Below are 19,545 nucleotides of genomic sequence, written 5' to 3'. Positions count from 1 at the left end.
GGGTATGGGCCTGTGGCTCCCCGGTCTGGCACCTCCCATGGCAGGGTCCATTTCTGACTCCTTGGCTGCTAGGCAACCAAACATAATGGACACTCAAGACAAATTTGATGAATGAATCAATCAATCAGTCAATGGATCGTTATTGATAACAGTAAGCGGGACCATTTCTAGGGCCTTCATGTACCAGCAACTGCACTGACTATACTGATGCTGCCGTGGATGGTACTGGCCAGTGGTTAGAGCCAGCACGCCTGAGCCCTGAATGCCAGGCCCGGCCTCGATGGGGATATTACCTCCGTGAGTTGTCAAGACTCCTGGATCTAAAGCTGGGAAAGCAATGCGGCTTTCCCCTCCGGACCACCCCGCCGGGAAGAAGCCCGCCCCATCCATCACAAGGATGACGGCGCTACGACGGGAGGCCCGCCGGGCGCCACACGACGGGAGGGTTGGAGCACACCCTGTGCGACTGACGACGGGAACACGCACTGCGCCGGCCCTTCCCCCGATGACATCATGGGCCGACGTCACGGGCCCTCACAAGGCATCAGCCAAGACAATGACCCCCCTTTCCCAGACGAGCTCTTGGCAAATGAGGCTCGGAGAGATCAATAATGTCCACGTGTCACACAGCTCGAGGGGCCCTGGCGACACGGGGCTCATACTAAACCCACCGCCTGCCCGCGGCATGAGCGAGCTGCTCCTCGGGCCACTGCAGAGCTCAGCGTGGGGGCTCCCGTGGGGACCAGCCGGGCCCCAAGGCACCGGGGTCAGGCTCGGGCGGCCGCACTTACCCGGGGCACGGGGGACGTCTGGGTGCCTTTCCGGGGCCCGCTGGTCTCCGGCGTGAGGTCGCGGTGGTCCACCTGCATGTGGCTCTCCAGGTCCTCGGCGCTCTCGAACTTGACGCTGCACTCGGGGCAGCGGAGGCCGGCGCAGGGCCGGTCGGCGGGCTCGGGCGGGGCCAGGCCGCCCACCTGTCCGTTGGCGCTGCGGGCCATGCAGCCGGCGCAGAGGCCGTAGGGCAGCCCGTTGACGTCGAGCTTCACCAGGTCCTGCTTGCTGCGGAACTCCTTGAGGCACAGCGCGCACTTGTAGAGCTTCTGCAGGCCCTGGCCGTTGGGGGAGGACGCGGCCGAGCTGCCCGCCAGCTTCTGCATGTGGAAGGTGCCGTGGATCTTGAGCTCGAGCGTGGAGGTGACCGTCTGCATGCAGACCACGCAGCGGAAGCCGGTGAGCGAGTTGCGCAGGTCGGGGTGCATCTGGCAGTGCTCGATGAACTCCTCCTCGCTCTGCAGCGGCAGCTTGCAGATGCGGCAGGTGCCCGTGTCGAGGCTCTTGCTGTGGGTCACCTTGTGCTCGGTGAGCGTGAGCAGAGAGGGGAAGCGCTCGCCGCAGATGGGGCACATGTAGTGCTTGGCGGGGCCCCGGTGCGTCTGCAGGTGCTCCCGGAGCCCGTTCTCCGAGAAGAAAGTCCGCGAGCACACGTTGCACTTGTGGCTGCCCTTGATGAACTCGGCCTTCTTGCGCGAGCCGTCGTCCTCGCCGGGCCGGATGTTGTGGTCCCGCAGCCGGTGGTTCTGCAGCAGCACCTCCATGGTGTAGGCCGCCCCGCAGATGTCGCAGCCGTACATGGGCTCCGACGCGTCCACGTCGTCCTCGCTGGCCTCGTGGCTGTTGGGCGCCTCGGGGTTCTTCAGCAGCATGCCCTGCAGGTCAGCCGGCTCGGCCTTCTTGGTGGCGGCGGCGCCCGGGGGCACCCCGTTGGCCGTGCCGTTCTCGGCGGCGGCGTCGAACACGCAGTGCTTCTCGCGCAGGTGCTTCTCCAGCAGGATGATGGCGTGGAAGGCCTTGCTGCAGAAGCGGCAGTTGTACTTCTTGCTGTGCGTGGTGATGTGGCACTGCAGCTCCACCTCGGTGCTGAAGGTCTCCCCGCAGAAGATGCACTTGTGCGCCTTGGCCGGGTTGCCCAGGTGGCTGTGCTTGACGTGCGCCTGCAGGTCGGCCTCCTTGCGGAAGTCCCAGTTGCAGGCCGTGCAGCGGTACATCTTCTTCTCGTTGCTGTGCTTCACCGCCAGGTGCACCTGGATGGACACCTTGGAGTCGAAGACCTCCTGGCACAGCGTGCAGTGGTAGAGCACGAAGGTGTGCATGTCCAGCAGGTGCTTCTGCAGGTCGTCCACCGAGGAGAACTGCTTGTCGCAGCTCTCGCACACGTAGTGGGTGGACGTGGTCATGTAGTGCACCGTCAGGTGCTGCAGCAGGGACTCCTGGGAGTCGAAGTCCTCCTTGCACTGGGGGCAGGCCTGCTTCCGCAGCAGCAGCTCCAGGTGCAGCTTCAGGTGCGTCTGGAAGCTCTCGAAGCTGGAGAACTTGAGGTCGCACTGGTTGCAGGGGTACTCGCCGTTGGAGATGGCGTCGGCGCTCAGCGCCAGCCGCTGCCGCTTCGGGGACGACACCTCCACGTCGGAGGAGACGGGGCTCTGCTCGGCCTTGGACTTCTTTCCGTGGGCCAGCGGGATGTTCTTGTGGTTCTCCTTGATGTGCTTGGTGAGCTTCAGGATGGAGCCGAAGATGGGCGAGTTGGTGCAGTAGGGGCAGGAGTAGACCTCCATGAAGGACTGCGCGGGCCGCGCCACGGGCGACTCGAGCTTGGCGCCGCCCACGCCGCAGTGGGCCTGCTGGATGTGCTCGGTGAGGGAGGACTCGGTCAGGAAGCCCATGGAGCACTGGTTGCAGAAGAAGGCGTTGCTGCCGTCCGCCGGCGTGGCGCCGGGCCCGCAGTGGGACACGCGGATGTGCTCCTGCAGGCTGTTGATGTCGGCGAACATCTCGGGGCAGTAGTTGCAGTGGAAGGCGGACAGGCCGCCGAAGGGCAGCGCGGGGGAGGCATGGTTCTTGTGCAGCTTGAGCACGTGCTCGTTGAGCGTGTACAGCGTGGGCACGGCGTCCAGGCAGATCTGGCACGTGTGGCTCTGCTGCGGCTTGTCGGCGTGCATGGTCTTCAGGTGGATCTCCAGCACGGCCAGGCTGGGGAAGTCCCGCTTCGAGCAGTAGGGGCAGCTGTACGCCACCTTGGACCAGCCCTGCCCGTCCTCCCGCATCTTCTTGGAGCCCCGCAGCGGCTTCAGGGTGGAGTCCGGGGTGGAGCCGCGCTCCACCGAGGCGCTGGAGTCGGGCGTGGCGCTGCTCATGGAGGCCACGCTGCCCAGCACGGGGTCGGGGCTGGCGCTGTGGTTGCTGGAGTCGGGCTGCCGGTGGCTGTCCAGGTGGCAGTAGACGCCCTCCACGGAGGAGAACTGCTCGGGGCACATGGGGCACTTGTGCTTCTGGTGGGCGTGGGCCTGGTGGATGTGGGCGAGCAGCGCGCTCTCGTCGCCGAAGGCCTCGGGGCAGTGGATGCACTGCAGGTCGGCCTTCTCGGAGAGCTGCGGGTGCCGCGTGAGCACGTGCTTCTCCAGCGCCTCCGTCTGGCTGAAGGTGTCCTCGCAGTAGTCGCACATGAAGTCGTCCTTGCGGGCCTCCTTCTCGCACTTGGCCAGGTGCTCCTTGTTCTTCTTGTGCGCCTGCATGTGGCTCTGCAGCGAGCTGGTGGACGAGAAGCCGCGCTTGCACACCGAGCACTTGAAGGGCTTGCTGGAGCTGTGCGTCTTCAGGTGGATCTTGAGGTGGTCGCTGCGGGAGAAGGCCGCCTCGCACTCGTGGCAGTGGTACTTCTTGTCGCCCGTGTGCAGCTTGATGTGGCGGTCGCGGCTGCGCTTGTGCTTGAAGAGGCGGCTGCAGTAGGTGCACTTGAACGGCAGCTTGTCGCTGTGGATCTGCTCGTGCCGCTTCAGGTAGCTCAGGCGGATGAAGGACTTGTCGCAGAACTGGCACGGGTACGGCAGGCCCGTGCCCCCTTCCTCCTCGCCCAGGCCCAGGTCGCAGCCATCTCCGATCATCTGCGTGGGGGACGCCACATCCTTGCTGGAGGGAGACGAGGCCACCCAGGAGAGCTGCGGGTCGTCGTCAGCATCTGCGGGGCGGGGGGCAGGGGGGGAAGGCGGAGAGCAGATTAGAGGTGATTCCCAGGGCGGCCGCGAGGCAAGGACAGAGCCAGCGTCTCCACCGCGAGGCTGAGGCTTGCAGCTGGCCGGCCGGGGGCGGAGGGGGATGGGGGGCCGGAAGGCAGTGGCCATGAGGGCCCTCCAGCCCTCAGAGGGGGTGGCAGGGGGGCGGCGGCAGGAAATGGAGGGGCCGTGCCCTTCCCCTCGGCGACACCTGCCTGGGCCTCGATGGACAAGGTGCCCCCGCGCAAAGGGAGGACTTGGCCCCTTCCCTGAGGGGGTACAGGGGCCGCTGGGACAGAGCCACTGGAAATGAGACACGTTGCAGCGCCTGATGGAGACCCGGGGTGCCCTCCCTCCACCCCCTGCCCTGGCGGGAAGCCCTCTCACTGGTCCCGGGGGCATGGGCAACCCTTGGCGAGGAAACACGGTGCATGCTCACGAACTGGGCTGCGCCACGTCATGGGGGATGGGGGACCCCGAGGAAGTTGGGCGGCTCCGCCCGGTGGCAGACACACGCGAGGCGGGAAGTCGCAGGCACGTGGCATCAACACCAGGGCACACGCGGGAGGGGGCGGAGGCCACGGAGAAGGGTCTGTGGTTTCCAGCCCAAACCACGCTAAGGGGCTGTTTTCTTTGCTTCCCTTGATGCCACGGTGACCCAAGCCCGGGGGGTGAGGGGGCGCCTGATGGTGGCTGAGTAGAGGAGGGGCCAGGACCCAGGTGGCCACGGAGCTCAGAGCCCGTGGGCCCTTCACTCCCCTGGGGGGCGGGGCTCTCCTCACATAGACACCCCATGTGGCCCACCCTCCCGGGGGCCGGAGCCACCCCCACCTCCTCCCCCGCCCTTGCTGGCCCACCCAGCCTCAGAGGAAAGGAGACAAACAAGGGACTGGCTGTTGCTGAGAGAACAAAGGCACACAGGACGCAGCACCTGCAGCCAGGGAGGGTCCCCGAGACGCGGCAAGCCCAGCGCCGGGGCAGGAGGGCGCGCCAGGCTCAAGCGGCGCCGGTGGATTTAAAACTTCATAATGAATGAAACGGACCGCAGGCTGCTCCGCGCAGATTCGGCCGCACTGGCCTTGCTCTGCAGCCTGGACATCAAGCGCGGCCCCGCCAGCAGCAGCCTCGGACGCAGCCGGAGGGTCTGGGCTGCAGGGGGGGGCAGAGGCGGGGGGACCACATCCCAGCCCAGGCAGAAACGGCATGCACACGCACACAGCTCACAGCTCATGCAGCACCCACAATCACACCGATTTATACCCACACACATACTCACCTACACACAGCCACACCTACCTTCACACGTTACGTATGATCACATACTCTCCCACACATACACATCCATTCATGCACTACCGCTCGCACACAAACACGCACGCACGCACTCACACCACATACGATCATACTCTCCCACACACACACATCCACTCATGCACTACTACTCACACACAAACACGCACGCACACGCACTCACACCACATACGATCATACTCTCCCACTCATACACATACACATCCACTCATGCACTACCGCTCGCACACAAACACGCATGCACACGCACTCACATACTCACGCACACTCCCCTGCAGACACACCCTCACCGCCGTCGCACTCCTGCTCACAGGGACACCGGGCCCTCTCAGCTCCCTGTGCTGTCCCAGGCCTACCCCGGCTGCGAGAGATGGCAGGGTCCCTCGGGGCTGCCTCTGAGCCTGCTCCTAAGCCTCACCCCCACCCCGGTGCCCCGTGCACCCCCCTGACCGTGTGAAGGGCTGCCCGATGCCAGCAGGCACGGCTGGCAAAGCTCCCGTCCCCAAGCCCCGTATCTCCGGCAGCCGCCCCACCTCTGGAGCCCAGCCACCCGCCTGGCACAGGCACCTCCCCGAACGCCCTCCCAGCGTGAGCACCTGCTCCCCCGGGGGGTCTCACATTACGGGCGCTTCCGACGGCAAAGACGCAGGCGCCGTCAGCACCTCGGATTAGAAATGCCCGCCTCCCTGGTAACTCCCAGCCCCTGCTCGCTGGGCTCCGGGCGCAGACAAAGGGGCCCACGGGAGGAGGGGGTGGGAGCTGGGGCCGCGGGGGGACCTGCGGGGACCCGCCCCAGGCCCACTGTCACTATTGTGCTGTCTGAGCTCAGACGCACTCAGGCTGCCGGGGAGCGTGTCCTGCGGGCCCAGCAACACTGCCAAGCGCCTTCCCGCGACCACCCACGCGGGGAACCAGGGTCCCTCCCACTGCACAGACGAGGAGCCCGCGCCTCGGTTTCCCCGGGAGGTGACAGCACCAGGCCGGTCCACCGTCAGCGCCCTGACCAGAATGCGGGTCCGAGTGCGCTTCTGCGGGTCAGTTGGAGAAGAGGCCGCCGGCGCAGGTGAGAAAGGGGGAGGGCACGCGTCCGGCCTCCAGCGTGTCCAGCCTCCAGCGCAGTCACGGTCTGGCCCTCCTCTGGGCCCGCTGTGGCGGGAGGATGGGGCTGGCCCACCATCCGCATTTCGGGGAGGAGGCCGACGAGGCCCGGGGTGGCCACCTGCTTCCGGACCCCGTGCCCCCTGCCCTGACACCCCGGTTTGTTTGTCCGCCCGGGCACACTCCTCCGGACCCCAGAGACTCCGCGTCCACCTCTGAGGAAGGAGAGTCGCTGTGCGGAGCGGATGGGGACATCACTGTGGAAAGGCACCGTGCTCCGTGAACGGGAACCGGGAACCGTGCCGAGAAGGCACGGGGCTCGAGGACGCGGATGAGCGCTGGGCCGAGGCGGGCGGGCGGGGCGGGAGAGGAGCGCCCAGGCGCCAGGCAACCTTCCGAGGTCGGGGATCAATCCGACCCTGGACTGGCGGGGGCACAAGGCTCTGTAAATGCACCGAGGCCTGGAGCTGCTCGCTTGGAACAAGCGAACTTGAGGGTTTGCCAAGGACACGTCACTAAAGCTGTGGAAGAAAAAGCCCCGCTTGCCAATCAGAAGGATGAGCACTAGCCCTGGCCGGGGCGGCTCGGGTGGTCGGTGTGTCCCCTGTGCCAAAAGGTCGCTGGTTCGATTCCCGGTCAGGGCACATGCCGGGGTTGTGTGCTCGATGCCCAGTAGGGGGTGAGCAAGAGGCCGCTGATGGATGATGTCTCTCTCTCTCTCCCTCTCCCTTCCTCTCTCTAAAAATCAGTAAAAATATTTGGAAGAAGGAGGAGGAGGAGGAGGAGGAGGAGGAGGAGGAGGAGGAGGAGGAGGAGGAGGAGGAGGAGGAGGAGGGCTAATTAGTGCCACTAGTGGTAACACCAGCCGCCACATTTATTGGGCACATTTCAAGGGCCATCCAGCTCAGCCAGCTCCCTGCTTCTTCTCCTCGAGGTGGTGTCCGGCCCCTGAAGACACGGACGTTCGCTTGGTGGCTTAGAGGACACGCTGGACTGAGACTCCCAGCTCCACCAAGTTAATTAACCTCCGTCGGTTTTTTTTTTAATACATATTTTTATGGTTGATAGTATTACAGATGCCTCCTATCTCTCCCCCCTCCCCCCCTTCCCTCCCTCCAGGTCCTCACCACCCTACTGCCGTGTCCATGGGCTGTGCAGGTCAGTATAGAAGTTCTCTGGTTGATCTCTTCTCGTCCCCCCGACCCCACACCGAGGTATGTCAGTCTGTGCCATGCCTCCCTGCTTCAGGTCTTACTTTGTGGGTCAATTCATTTTGGTCATTAGCTTCCACAAATCAGTGAGGTCATGGGATATCTGTCTTTCTCAGATTGGCTTATCTCACTGAGCACAGTATTTCCCAGGTCCCTCCATGCTGTCCCAAAGGGTAAGCGGCCCCTCTTTTTTCACAGCTGCATAGTATTCCACAGTGTAAGTGCTCACAGCTTTTTATCCATCATCTACTATCCATCATCTATCCATCAGGCTGCTTCCAAACCTTCGCTATTGTAAATAACGCTGCTATGGACATAGGGGTGCATATATTCTTTCTGGTTGGTGTTTCGAGGTGTTTTTGTTTGTGTTGTCTTGTTAATCCTCACCCGAGGATATTTTTCCATTGATTTTTAGGGAGAGTGGAAGAGAGAGGGAAAGACAGGGAGAAACATGGATGTGAGAGAAACACACCGATTGGTTGCCTCCCGCACGAGCCCTGACCAGGTCCCGGGCCGGGGAGGAGCCTTGACCAGAATCGAACCCGGGACCCTTTGGTCCACAGGCTGATGCTCTATCCACTGAGCCAAACCGGCTAGGGCAGTGCTTTGAGCGTTTTAGGATGCATTCCCAGAAGTGGGATCGCTGGGTCAAACGGAAGTTCCTTTTTTAATGTTTTGAGGAAACTCCATGGCGTTTTCCAGAGTGGCTGCACCAGTCTGCATTCCCACCAGCCATGAACTAGTGTTCCCTTTTCTCCACATCCTCGCCAGCTCCTGTTGTTTGTTAGACGAAGAAACCTGCCTCAGTTTCCTCATCTGTGAAATGGGGAGAAGAACAGTCCCACCTGTACCGTTGCCTAGCAGATGGAATAGGTGAATATTTATAAAGAGTTCTATTCGAGAAATGCTCTCCAGTGTATAAAAATAGTCGCTGGCTACTGGCTCCTGGCTCAACCTGAGGCCGCAGGGCAAACATCAACAATGAGAGAGAATCATGGATCGGCTGCCTCCTGCACACCCCCCACTGGGGATTGAGCCCGCAATCCAGGCGTGTGCCCTGACGGGGAATGGAACCGTGACCTCCTGGTTCAAGGTTGACGCTCAACCACTGAGCCACACGGGCTGGGCCAGAAGATGGTTTTCAAAGCACAGGCTGCTGGCCCTGCACCACGGCCCCCAGGGCCCCTGCACTGACCACCCCAGGGTGTCAGAGAGGAAAGAAACTGTCTGGGGCACCCAGCCCACCCCTCTCAGTGTACAGACGGAGAAACTGAGGCAGCAGCGCTTTGCAAGGGCTTGGGCTTGGACTTGGGTCTCCAGGCTCCTGGTGGAGTGGGTGGGAGACCCTCAGACTCCCCTGGCCCCTCCCCCAGGGGGGCACTGCCATCCCAGAGGGCCGCTGGGCCCAAAGGACAAGGAGGAGGCGCGGCCGTTGCCCTGGCAGCCTCTGGCCTCCGGGAGCTCACAGCCCGCCCGGCCACTCCTTCCCTCAGCGGCCGACATTGAGAACAGCTTGACTTTTATTGCAGAAATTAAACAGACTGGGGGGGAACAAAGCCCCCGATCTGCCCCGCGGAGAGACTCCCCAAAGATGGGGCGCTTATAGCTAGTGGAGGGGCTCCAAAGGGCCCCCCATCGGCGCCTGGCCTGGCCTCCCTCACACCCCAACATCGCCCTGCCCGCCTCCCACCTCCTCAAGGGAGGAGGGAGCTGCCCCTGAAGTCATCTCAGAGCTTTCTGGAAACAGCCCCGCCAAGGCCCGGAGCGAAGGGCTCGGCGCCTGGAGGGAGAGCCACATGCTTTCGGGGTTGAATCACTGTTTTTCTGGACTCCCTTCGGGGACCGGCAGAGCCCACACGCGGCCGCGTGCGTGGACCCGGGACCAGCGACAGCTGCGTTCTAATTGCATGTACCGTGCAGCAAACCTCCCTTTCATCGCAGGCTGCAAATCTGTTACATCTGTCTCTCCTTTGTTTCTTCCACAAGATACAAGCTTGTTCCTACATTTTTCTCACCTGTAGCGGTGATTAAAATTCATTATAAATGAAAGGAGCGAACAGACAAACAAGTTCCTCTGTGTACCGTTCTACACTCAAATTAGAAACAGCTGTTTGCTAATTCATGCAGCGCTGCCTGGTCGTGCTCTGTGAGTCAATAAAAACTCACCCTATTGCTGCGGGAATCGGGGAGAGTCCGTGGAGTTAACTCGGCCTGGGCGTCTCCAGGCGGGACCGCGCTGGCCACCCCTCCGACCGCCGCCGGGGGGCCTTGGGTGGCACTCCGGAGACATCCACATGGCCCTAGGGGGAACCCCAAATTCGGAGCGCCCGGCGCCTTCCCCCCAGACACAGGCCCAGAAGGAAGAACCCCGAAATAGTCTCCTCGTCTCCTCCCCTGTCCCGGAACCACCATAACCACCACCAAAAAGAAAAAAAAAATTCAACTCTGATTAAACGCAAACCACACACATCCTCCCGCCGCCGGAGGGAACAGCAAAATGAAAAGTCTAATTGGCAACCGGAACAACTTAAAACTATTAAGTATAGGTGAGGCTTTCTGTAAGGAAACAATCCTGTGACTGGGATTAAGCTTGTCTGGGCAGCATTCTTCCACTCCCCGCGTTTTGGCCGCAAGTCTTCGCGAAGCTTCTAAGAAGTGTCAGGCGTCTCCTTGGCCCACGTGAGGGAACAGGCGCGCCTCGTCCAGAGCGCGCCCCATGCGAGGCTTGATGGGGAGTGGATGTTCCTGCTCTTTATGGGGAGGGAGGCGAGCAACACTCCAGGGAGCCTGTCCTGCCACTGCGGCATCGTCATACCAAACCCGCTCCGTCCTGGCTGTCACGCCTCCAAAACACCGCCTCCAGGAAGCCTGCTTTGATTGCCCCGGCCATTCCTTCTCGACCTCTAGGCCCCACCTTTGGGCCATGCCTCGCCCTGAACCGTGGATCTCGGTACCGCTGTTTATTTTTGAGTCCGTGGGAGAAACGCTGAGTCCGTGCATCTTTCCGGGCTGGGACACGATGGCACTGAGCCCCGTTTTCAACTTCAGACGGGCAGCCCCTCCCAGCAGCCGCCAGCTGCAGCGCCCTCGGTGTGTGCGGGCACAGTGCCAAGTTTGTCACAGACTCAGCCTCGTTCAGGCATCACCTCCACCCGACGCCGGGGCACCATCCTGTCCCCCATGTACAGACTCGGAGAGGGCACGGCCCCGAGTCCCACAGCAGTTGGTGGAGCGAGTCCGGAATGATCCCATATTTCTCCACAAAAGCCACCAAAGCCGCCCACTGTTATCAGGGAGCCTGCCTCACCCGGCCCAGCCTCTGAGCCCTTGTTCCAGAAACAGTGACCCCCAACGATGCCCCTTCATGGCCATTGCCCACCCAAACCCAGCCTGGTCCAGCTAACCACCCACTGTGCAGATGGGGATACTGAGGCCCTTAAGGCTCAAGGGAGGGACCGGCCCCAAGGCAGAGCCAAGAGGATCTGGCTGCCTGGCTCAGGGAAAATACCAGTAGGGTTGGGTTTTGGGGGGACCGCCCCCCGCCCCCCTCACACACACACACCCAGAGGATGAGAAGACGGGCAGGACACAGACGTGAAAACTGAGAGAGACGACCGAGGGAGAGTCATCGGTCACCCAGGCCCCTGCACATGCGGGTCACCCTTCAAATGTGAGGACTTCCTCCTACCGGGGCACCTGGGAAGGGGGGACGCTGCCCCCACCCCAGCCCAGACGAGCGGAGTCCCTGAGGGAGGAGCCAGGCCCGCAGCTGCCCCTGTCCCTGGCAGGGCCGGTCACCAGCTCCTCCGGCGCCTGCACACAGTAGCTCCTCAGCATTTGCCACCAACGAATGAATGAACGAGTGTTTCAGCCAGGCCTCCAGCCAGAGCCGCGCAGGGCGAGGACCCCGCTGCCTGCTGCTCGCCTCCTCGGCCAGCCCACGTCTGAGCAGCTCTGCACCTGTCCCTGCGCCTGGCCTTCCAAGGATGGCGAGAGGGTTTCCCCACAGGGACTCGGGGCTGAGACTCGCCCGGAGACCATGCCGAGTGGCCCCTCGTTTCAGGATCCCTGGGAGCCCCCACGAGGTGCCTGGAGGGAACTCTCTGTTTGACGAGTCGAGAAACGAATGGATGGGTGAACAGGTGCATGTCGGGTCCTGGCCCAGAGGAAACACCTGGCAACTAGGGCATGAATGCGTGAAGGATGGGATGGCTGGACGGATGGACGGACAGATGGATGGACGGATGGACGGATGGATGGATGGAATATTAAAGACTCGGGGTTTGGTCTAAAGGAGGCGCTTTCTAACTATGGTTTGAACGAATAACTGGATGGATGGATGGATGGATGGATGGATGGATGGATGGATGGATGGTGGGCGGACGGATGGATGGAATGAAACGCTAGTCCGAAAGAGGTGCTAGGGACCCCTCCGGCGGGTGGGTCTCCAGCTGGAATGGAGGAGTTCATGAGCTTGACCCCTGGCCTGACCGCCTGGGCCCGGAGCGGCCGCCTCCTGCAGAGCCCGTCCAGTGTCGCCGAGGCCCCTGGGGGGCCCGCACATGGAGGCGGGATGCAATTAGTCCAGGCTCCAGTGTGGCCGCATTTGTCAATCTTCTTTTTGAAAGAACATCTTGGGCCAAGGAGACAGCAAGGGCGTGTGGGGGGCCGAGGGGCAGGGATGGAGGCCTGAGTCCCCGGAGGAATGCATTAGAACGAGGAGACCCTGGAGGGGGTGGGGGGGAGGGGGGTGGCTTTTATTTATTCAGACCAGCGCTCAACAAATACGCAGATGTAATAAGATAATAAACTGAGACTCCACACTTTTAAAGGGACAGACTCAGCACTGTGATTTGGGGCGGGGGGTACATCTGTCCATGGAAGGAGACATCCCTCACGTGGCTGGGTGAGGGTGTGCATGTGCGTTTGTGTGCGTGTGTGTGTGTGTGTGTGTGTGTGTGTAAGCATGCCCACATCCATGCACGAGCATGCGTGTCTTCCCCACCAGGCATCTCCAAAACTCACCTCCCACCTCATTACCCAGCGACCAAGTGCGCGCTCCACGAGAAACACAGCCCAGCGGCCCCTGCGAGTGTTCTGGGAGGAAGCGGGGCCGGCCCAGCACACGCGTGCCACCCCTTCCTTCACCCTCTGCCCTGGGGTTCCCCTTCCCTCCCCGGAGGAGAGTGGGCACTCCCTGCTCACCCTGGGAAACCCCTTTCATTCATTCCTTCGTTCATTCCTGTCTTCTCTGAGCTCTAGTCCAGGCCAGCTCTCCGGGTGCCGGTCCCGCCCGCGGAGCCTGCGTCCCAGGGGTCAGGACTGCGTCCGGGAAGCCCCGGAGCCAGAGGAGGCTGGGTGCACCCCCCCCCACCCGGGGCCAGCGGTGTGATGGGTCCGTTACTGGCCTCGCTAAGCCTCACGCAGGGGTCGCCCGGGCAGAGGATGCTGCCGCTGCCGCTGCCGCCGCCACTGGCGGGGGAGGATTAAACCGGATAATCCAGGTTAAGCACTTGGCCGAGCGCCGGGCGCACGGGAGACGCTCCGTGAACGTATTACCGCGTGTCGCCTCCAGATCAGTGGCAGCAAGACAGGAGGCGCTGGCAGCCCCTGGGTCACCGCAAGGCTCCCCGCTCTGGCCGAGCCGCACCCCCCCCCCCAGCCTCGTCCTCACACCAGATCCCCGGGTGGAGCTGTCATGTGATATTGGAAGCCGAACCCCCTGTCTTCCCACGGAGCCCAGACACAGAAGGCCACGAGGGCCCCCCCCCTCGGTCCTCACATCCCCTCTGTCACCAGGTTTGGTCCCTTCCGGTGATGGGGAGCTCATTCCCTACGAGCTTCCTCGGCGAGAAAAATGACGTCACGTGAGCCCTCAGGGGCACCCGTGGGCCGCCCCGTGGGAGAGGAGTAGGGGAGCCTCCCACGCGCCCCCACGCGCCCCCAGGCGCCCCGTCCCGTGAGGAGAGAGAAGCCGTCCCGTGGGGCATGGCAGCCGCTTGTTTCAGTGACACTGCAGTTTACGCTTTTATTCCTTCAGCAAACACCACCGGGGCCTTCTCGGCCGCCCTGCGCCGGCTCTGGGACGGCTCTGGGACGGGTCGTGGGCGGCGCAGTCCTCGCCCTCGCGAGCTTCGCGGGCAAAGCGGGGAGCGGAGAACGCAGCGCTCACTCCATCCGCCAGCCAGGCGGCCCGGGAAGCTACGGGAGAAGGGGGGACGGGGGAGGACAGGGGTGCTGCTCTCCACAGTGACAGGTGACGCCTAGCAGACCCGCAGCCAGCAAGCCAGGAGCCGGGCCGGGGGACCTGGAGGAAGGCAGGGGGCCCAGCGGGGACCCCGAGTCCAAGCGGGCTTCCCTGGGTCCCTTCCAAACCCCAATTCCTGTGATGCCCGCGGGATGCGCAGACCGGAGGCTCTGGCCCTGCCTTCAGAGGTCACAGGTCAAGCTATCCGTTCCCCCAGGGACCTCAGAGCCAACCCTGGCCTGGACTCACTGTGTGACCGGAGGCTGGTGTCTCAACCTCTCTGGTCCTGGTTTCAGCAAGGGCCAGCCGGGCTGAGCATCCTCCAAGAAGGCGCAGCCTGGCAGGGGAGGGAGGGTCCCCGGGCCCCCACGCTGTGCAGGACGCACCCCCCCCCGCCCCCCGCCTCTCTACCCCGTCACACCCCGTCTCACGCCCGCGGCAGCAACGCCACCCGGGATTGGTACTCCTGCCAACGGAGCCGTTAACCTGGTAGCCAATAATAACACGTTGTCCTATCAATTTGCCTCTGAGACGCTGTGCAGTCGTGGAATCCAAGTTTGCCATCTCGGTAGCTTGGTTACGACGTAAACAGAGAGGAACCCGCCAGCTCCCTCCCGAGGCGAAGGCTGGCCATGAGAACGCCCCACTGGCCACGGCAGGCCCCCTGCCCGCGCGCGAGGCCCACGGGAATCAGGAGCCGGTGATGGACAGTCCAGAGGCCTGTCTCCATGCCTCTCGGCCCATCACCTCTGTGACTGGGGAGGAGCCGATGGCTCGGGCCACGCTGGCTGTGTGGGTGGCAAGTTTGGGCCCAGAAACCGGCACTCTGGGCCCAGGCCAGGAACCGTGGTCGGGAAGCGGGGCAGACGCGAGGGCGTGGGAGGGGGCGCGCGCTGAGGGTCACGCCAGCCCCAAGGGCACCCAGACATCATCAGGGACACAGCCAGGCCTCCTCGAGGAGCCGGAGGGGCCAGGAGGCCGCGCACGGAGCTCACGGAGCAGGACAGGGAGAAGCCAACGCGGCGCCAGACCCAGAAGTCGGGGTGCTCGCTGGGGGCCCCGCGCCACCCCCACGCTGGCGGGCCCGACGCAGACCTAACACCTGGCGGCCGGCGCCTCCGGGCCCTGCCTTTCCCTCCGCCGCTGGATCCAGGAAGAGTCTCTTCCTTCTGGGCCGGGTTCCCCCTCCTCCCTCCCGACGAGTGGGGAGCCGCTAAAGGGACTCCTGGCGTCCGGTGCAGACACCGGCCTGTTTTGCTCATTCTCCCCCCAGCCCGGCCCCCCTTACCTCGTCCCCTGCTCCCCGGGGCGCCCCAGGACAAGCCGGTCGCTGCTCTTGTCCCCGACACCCAGCAGCGGGCAGGCGAGGGCCGGAGAGGCGCTTCCCACTGCCCCACCGGTGACCTCAGCCCCGGGACGCATCCCCACCCTCGGCCTCAGCTGGGAAGGATGGGCTGAGCGAGCGTGTGCTCCCGCCGCGGCGCTTGGCGCAGCATCCAGCGAGTGGGGAGAGAGAGGGCCTCGGGGAGGGGGCGGGGGAGGAGGCAGGAGGCCAAAGCCGCGGCCACTCGGCCAGATGTTGACCCAATTGAGGGCCCCCGGCCCCAGGGGTGCCAGGAAGTGGGACTCCCCCGTGGGCTCTGGGGCTCCTGCACAGACAGAGGGGTCTGGGCCGGCACTGAGGTTGGGGCTGGAGGGGGAACTCGGAGAGACAGCCCGGAGCTGCCAGGACAGGGTGGGGGACAGCCCCTCCGAGGCCCGGGTGGGGTGGGTGGGGTGCCGTCTGCGGGAAGGCGCTCTCGGCAAATGGAAACCAGGCCTGGGAATCGGGCCGGGCCTGCCTCTGCTCAGCTCCGGGAAGCAGCCCGCTGCTCACTCACTCGCTCGAAGGTGCCCCAGCCGGGCAAGAGGCGGTGTGAGAAGTAAAGAGCAGGGAGGGGACCAGGCCGCTCCGGCAGGACAGGGGTGCCCGGCGGCGGCGACCACAGCGCCCCTTTCCCCTTCCTGTGCTCTGACACCCTCACTGCCAGCACCTCCTCCAGGGCCCGCTTTCGAGCCTATTTCCACGTGTCCCTGGGCCTGAGCGGCCTCCTGGGCCTGGGGTCAGGGTCACGCTGGGCCGGGCCGGGCAAACGCGACCTCCCCACACCCACCACATTCATGTTTGGAGCCCCAGGCCCGACTCCCAACTCCCCGGCCCAGGGACACGCGGCCGGGGCTGGCAGCGCAGGACCCGCGGGCCCCTGGGTCCTGACACCAAGAGCTTGGAATGCGGAGGAGTCCAGGGAGTGAGGTGTCACCCCCACTCCTCCCTCCCTCCCTTCCTCCCTTCGTTCCCTCACAGGCAGTGGCCAGATGTTGGCGAAGTGCTTACCGCCCACTAAGCACCATGGTGCTGGGGGCGAGGGGGCACCAGGCAGGCACGGTCCTTGCCCTGGGGGACTCACAGCCTCGCGGTGGAGACCGGCGTTGTGTGTGTTGTGATATCTGCTATGACGGGTGACGCCCCTGGGTCTGGGCTGAGGTTCGGGAGGGCTTCCTGGAAGAAGCGGCCTTTATGCTGAGACCAGCAGGATGAGTGAGAATGAGTCGAGGAAATGCCGCCGGGGTGGAACCCGAGACCACACGCCGCCCCGGCACGTGCAGCGGCCTGGAGGGGAGACCGACGTCCTTGACCATTTCCATCAAACCTCCGCTCCTCCCGCTCAGCCAGGCTGGGCGGCCCCCACTTCACAGACTCGGGGAGCCCCCCCCCACTTCTAGCGGCGAAGCCCACATGGCCGCCCGTCTCTCCCAACTCCAGTTCTTGTTGGAAATGTTTTCCGATGTTTATTTTTAAAGGGGGATGGGGAGAGCAGAGGGACCCTGAAGGTCTTCTTCTTTTCAGAGAGGGAAAAAAAAATTAATAAATAAACGGAGCCTCAAGAAAAGGGCACGGAAAGGTCTGTGCATCTGTAACCACTGAACAAATTAAAATTAGCTCATTTAATCAGCTCCTAATGGCCTGGCCGTCCCGAGTGGGCCCGGGAGCGCAGCGAACTTCACAGCAGCAGCACGCGGGCCAATGTCAGCGTCTCCTACAACAAAGGGTGCTCCACACGCGCGATCACGACACGGCGAGGCCGGGGAGACGGGACGCGGCCCCCAGATCCGGGCCGGCCCCCGCCGCCCGGCCTCATCCCTTTGAACCGCATTGTTCTTGTGGCTTTTGTTCTGATCATCTAAACATGGGTGTGACTGCTCTCCAAAGCACCCCAGCCTCCCCTTCCCCTTCCCACCAGATTCCCCCACACACAGAAACACACGCAGACACACGGACCGACACACGGCACGGTCTCGCGCGCACACACACACAATTCTGTAGTCACCCATGCACAGCCGCACGGGCAGGGGGGTGAGTGTACAGCCCCCACACACCGGGTTACGCACACGCACACAGGCACACAGCTCACGGCTCTGGCTCCGTCTAACAGCTGGAGGTGGGGGGGGTGCCGCTCGCCAGCCCCCGGGGGCCGCAGTGCGCACACCTGAGGCCCGGGCTGGTAGCGAGGACTCTTATTTCCCTGGAGGAGTTTCTCCACGCAACACGCCACCTGGGCTAAGTCATTAGGGCCATCGAGGAGGGGGAGCGGGCGGCCACGGGGAACAAGGCAGGGGTGCACGATGCCGGGCGGGCAGGAGCCAGGGGCCACTCTGGGCCTGGCGGGGAGGCCGGAGGCTGCCGGCGCTGCCAGCGCTGCCAACGCTGAGTTCACCTCCCTGTCCCGCAGCCGCCGCCCGGCCACCTGCAGCCAGGCTGGGTCAGACCCTGGCAACGCCACTCCCGAACCCTGAGCTTCACCTCATCCTCCAAAAAAATGGTAAAGGAGGGAATCCAACCGGGACCTCCTGGTTCGTAGGTCGCTGCTCAACCACTGAGCCACACCGGCCGGCCCGGTAAGCAAGGGAGAGCCGGGAAGCCACCAGCTGCTCGCCTCCTGGGACCGCCGTGCCACGTAAACTAGACGTGCCAGGAAACTGCCCGGCAAAGACGAGCCGCGTAAATGCTCCTGCTGCTTCCGTCCACACACGTGGGCACGGGCGCCAAGCAATGGTCAGAGGGCCAGTGGTGCAGCCCGAGCAGCTGGTGGCTTCCCAGCTCCCCCTTGCTTACCGGGCCGGCCGGCCTGGCTCGGTGGTTGAACATCGACCTCTGAACCAGGAGGTCACGGTTGGATTCCCGGTCAGGGCACAGGCCCGGGTTATGGGCTCGATCCCCAGTGTGGGGCGTGCAGGGGGCAGCCGGTCCATGATTCTCTCTCATCATTGATGTGTCTATATATACATCTCTCTCTCCCTCTCCCTTCCTCTCTGAAGTCAATAAAAATATATATTTTTAAATGTTGCTTACCCGACCCTCATCCCCAGAGTGAGGAAGGGGAATCCAAAGAGCAAGTCAAAGAGACTGAACGTTGTAGGGAGTAACCAACGGGCTGACGGGAACCCCCGGAAGGAAGGCAACCCACCCCGAGTCCGACAGCATTTCCAAACCCCGTCTCCATTCCGTTTCCACAGCCATTTCCACAGCAGCGCCCTGGATCAGTGATGATCCCCAAGTCACAGAAAGGGAAACTGAGGCTCGGAGAGCTGAAGAGCCTGGGCTGGTGTCGCGGGACAAGGGGCAGAGGCGTCTGCTTGGCTCAAGGCCCCCGGGGCGAGGGCGGGGGAGGACAGTCTATCGGGCAGGGACTGTGGCTGCCTCTGGGACAGCAAGAGCCTCAGGCCACCCGACCCAGACCCAGGAGGGCAGCTTCCCGCACACAGAGGCTCACCAGAGCCTCAACGCCCCCATGCGGGGACGCGGGGTTTGGGGGGCGTGGCAAGGGCCTTTGCCCATTTCACAGACTTGGAAACTGAGGCCCAGAAGTGGGGGGCGGGGGGGCTCAAGGTACCACAACTCCCAATGGGAGCTGAGTCTGCACGTCTTGAGTCCCCCCAGGTTGGCACTCCTACCCCCGCCCTGCCCTCCCACAGGCAGACCCGCCTGGGGGCGATCACATGGGCCGCTCATCGGGACCAGGGAGTGTCCGGAAAAGGGGCCTGGACACAGGGTCCATCCAGCAGGTCCCACCGGCCTGGTGGTGGCTGTGACCAGTCCCATTCTCCATCTGACTGGCAGGGCCCAAGCTGACCACACACACACACACACACACACACACGCACGGCTTCCTGGAGGTCAGCCAAGACCCAGAGCCACCTGAGGCAGCCTGGGGAAGGGCAGTGGGGCCCGGGCACTCAGCTCCTTTGCTAACTCCCCAGTACTTGCAGATCCCACATCCTGCAGCCCCCCTCCAGCTCTGCCCCCCAAAAAGCACCAGACCCCCAAGGAGGAGAGAGGTGTGGGCACTGGAGGCCAAGCGGATGGACTTGGGTTGAATCCTGGCTCTGCCACACACACGCTGTGTGACCTGGGGAAAGCGACCGCCCCTCTCTGAGCCACAGCCCTCAACTATTAAGTGAAGCCAGTCACAATGAGCGCCTCCCTCCCCGACTCCAGGGTCAAAGGGGATGATGTCTGGGAAGTGTTCAGTTCCGTGCGGGCCCCAACCCACAACTGGGAGTCCTCAGTCGGCGCAGGCCATGGGGAAGGGGG

General features: G+C 63.5%; 1 protein-coding gene across 3 annotated transcripts in view; it reads right to left on the bottom strand.

The window, feature by feature from the left end:
- ZNF423 (zinc finger protein 423) overlaps nt 1–19,545 on the bottom strand; it is a 227,617-nt gene that overhangs the window by 93,726 nt on the left and 114,346 nt on the right. For 2 of the 3 annotated variants that reach the window (XM_059668099.1, XM_059668100.1), the window contains exon 4: nt 792–4,012. In XM_059668099.1, coding sequence (XP_059524082.1) covers nt 792–4,012 — 3,221 coding nt within the window. Of the gene's footprint in view, nt 1–791; nt 4,013–15,201; nt 15,333–19,545 lie in introns of those variants that run through there. The other variant, XM_059668101.1, reaches the window with a different exon arrangement.

The sequence above is a fragment of the Myotis daubentonii genome, chromosome 15 (assembly GCF_963259705.1).
Source record: "Myotis daubentonii chromosome 15, mMyoDau2.1, whole genome shotgun sequence".
Taxonomy (NCBI): Eukaryota; Metazoa; Chordata; class Mammalia; order Chiroptera; family Vespertilionidae; genus Myotis; species Myotis daubentonii.
The sequence above is the reverse complement of the archived record's forward strand: the minus strand, read 5'-3'. Positions and strand labels throughout refer to the sequence as shown.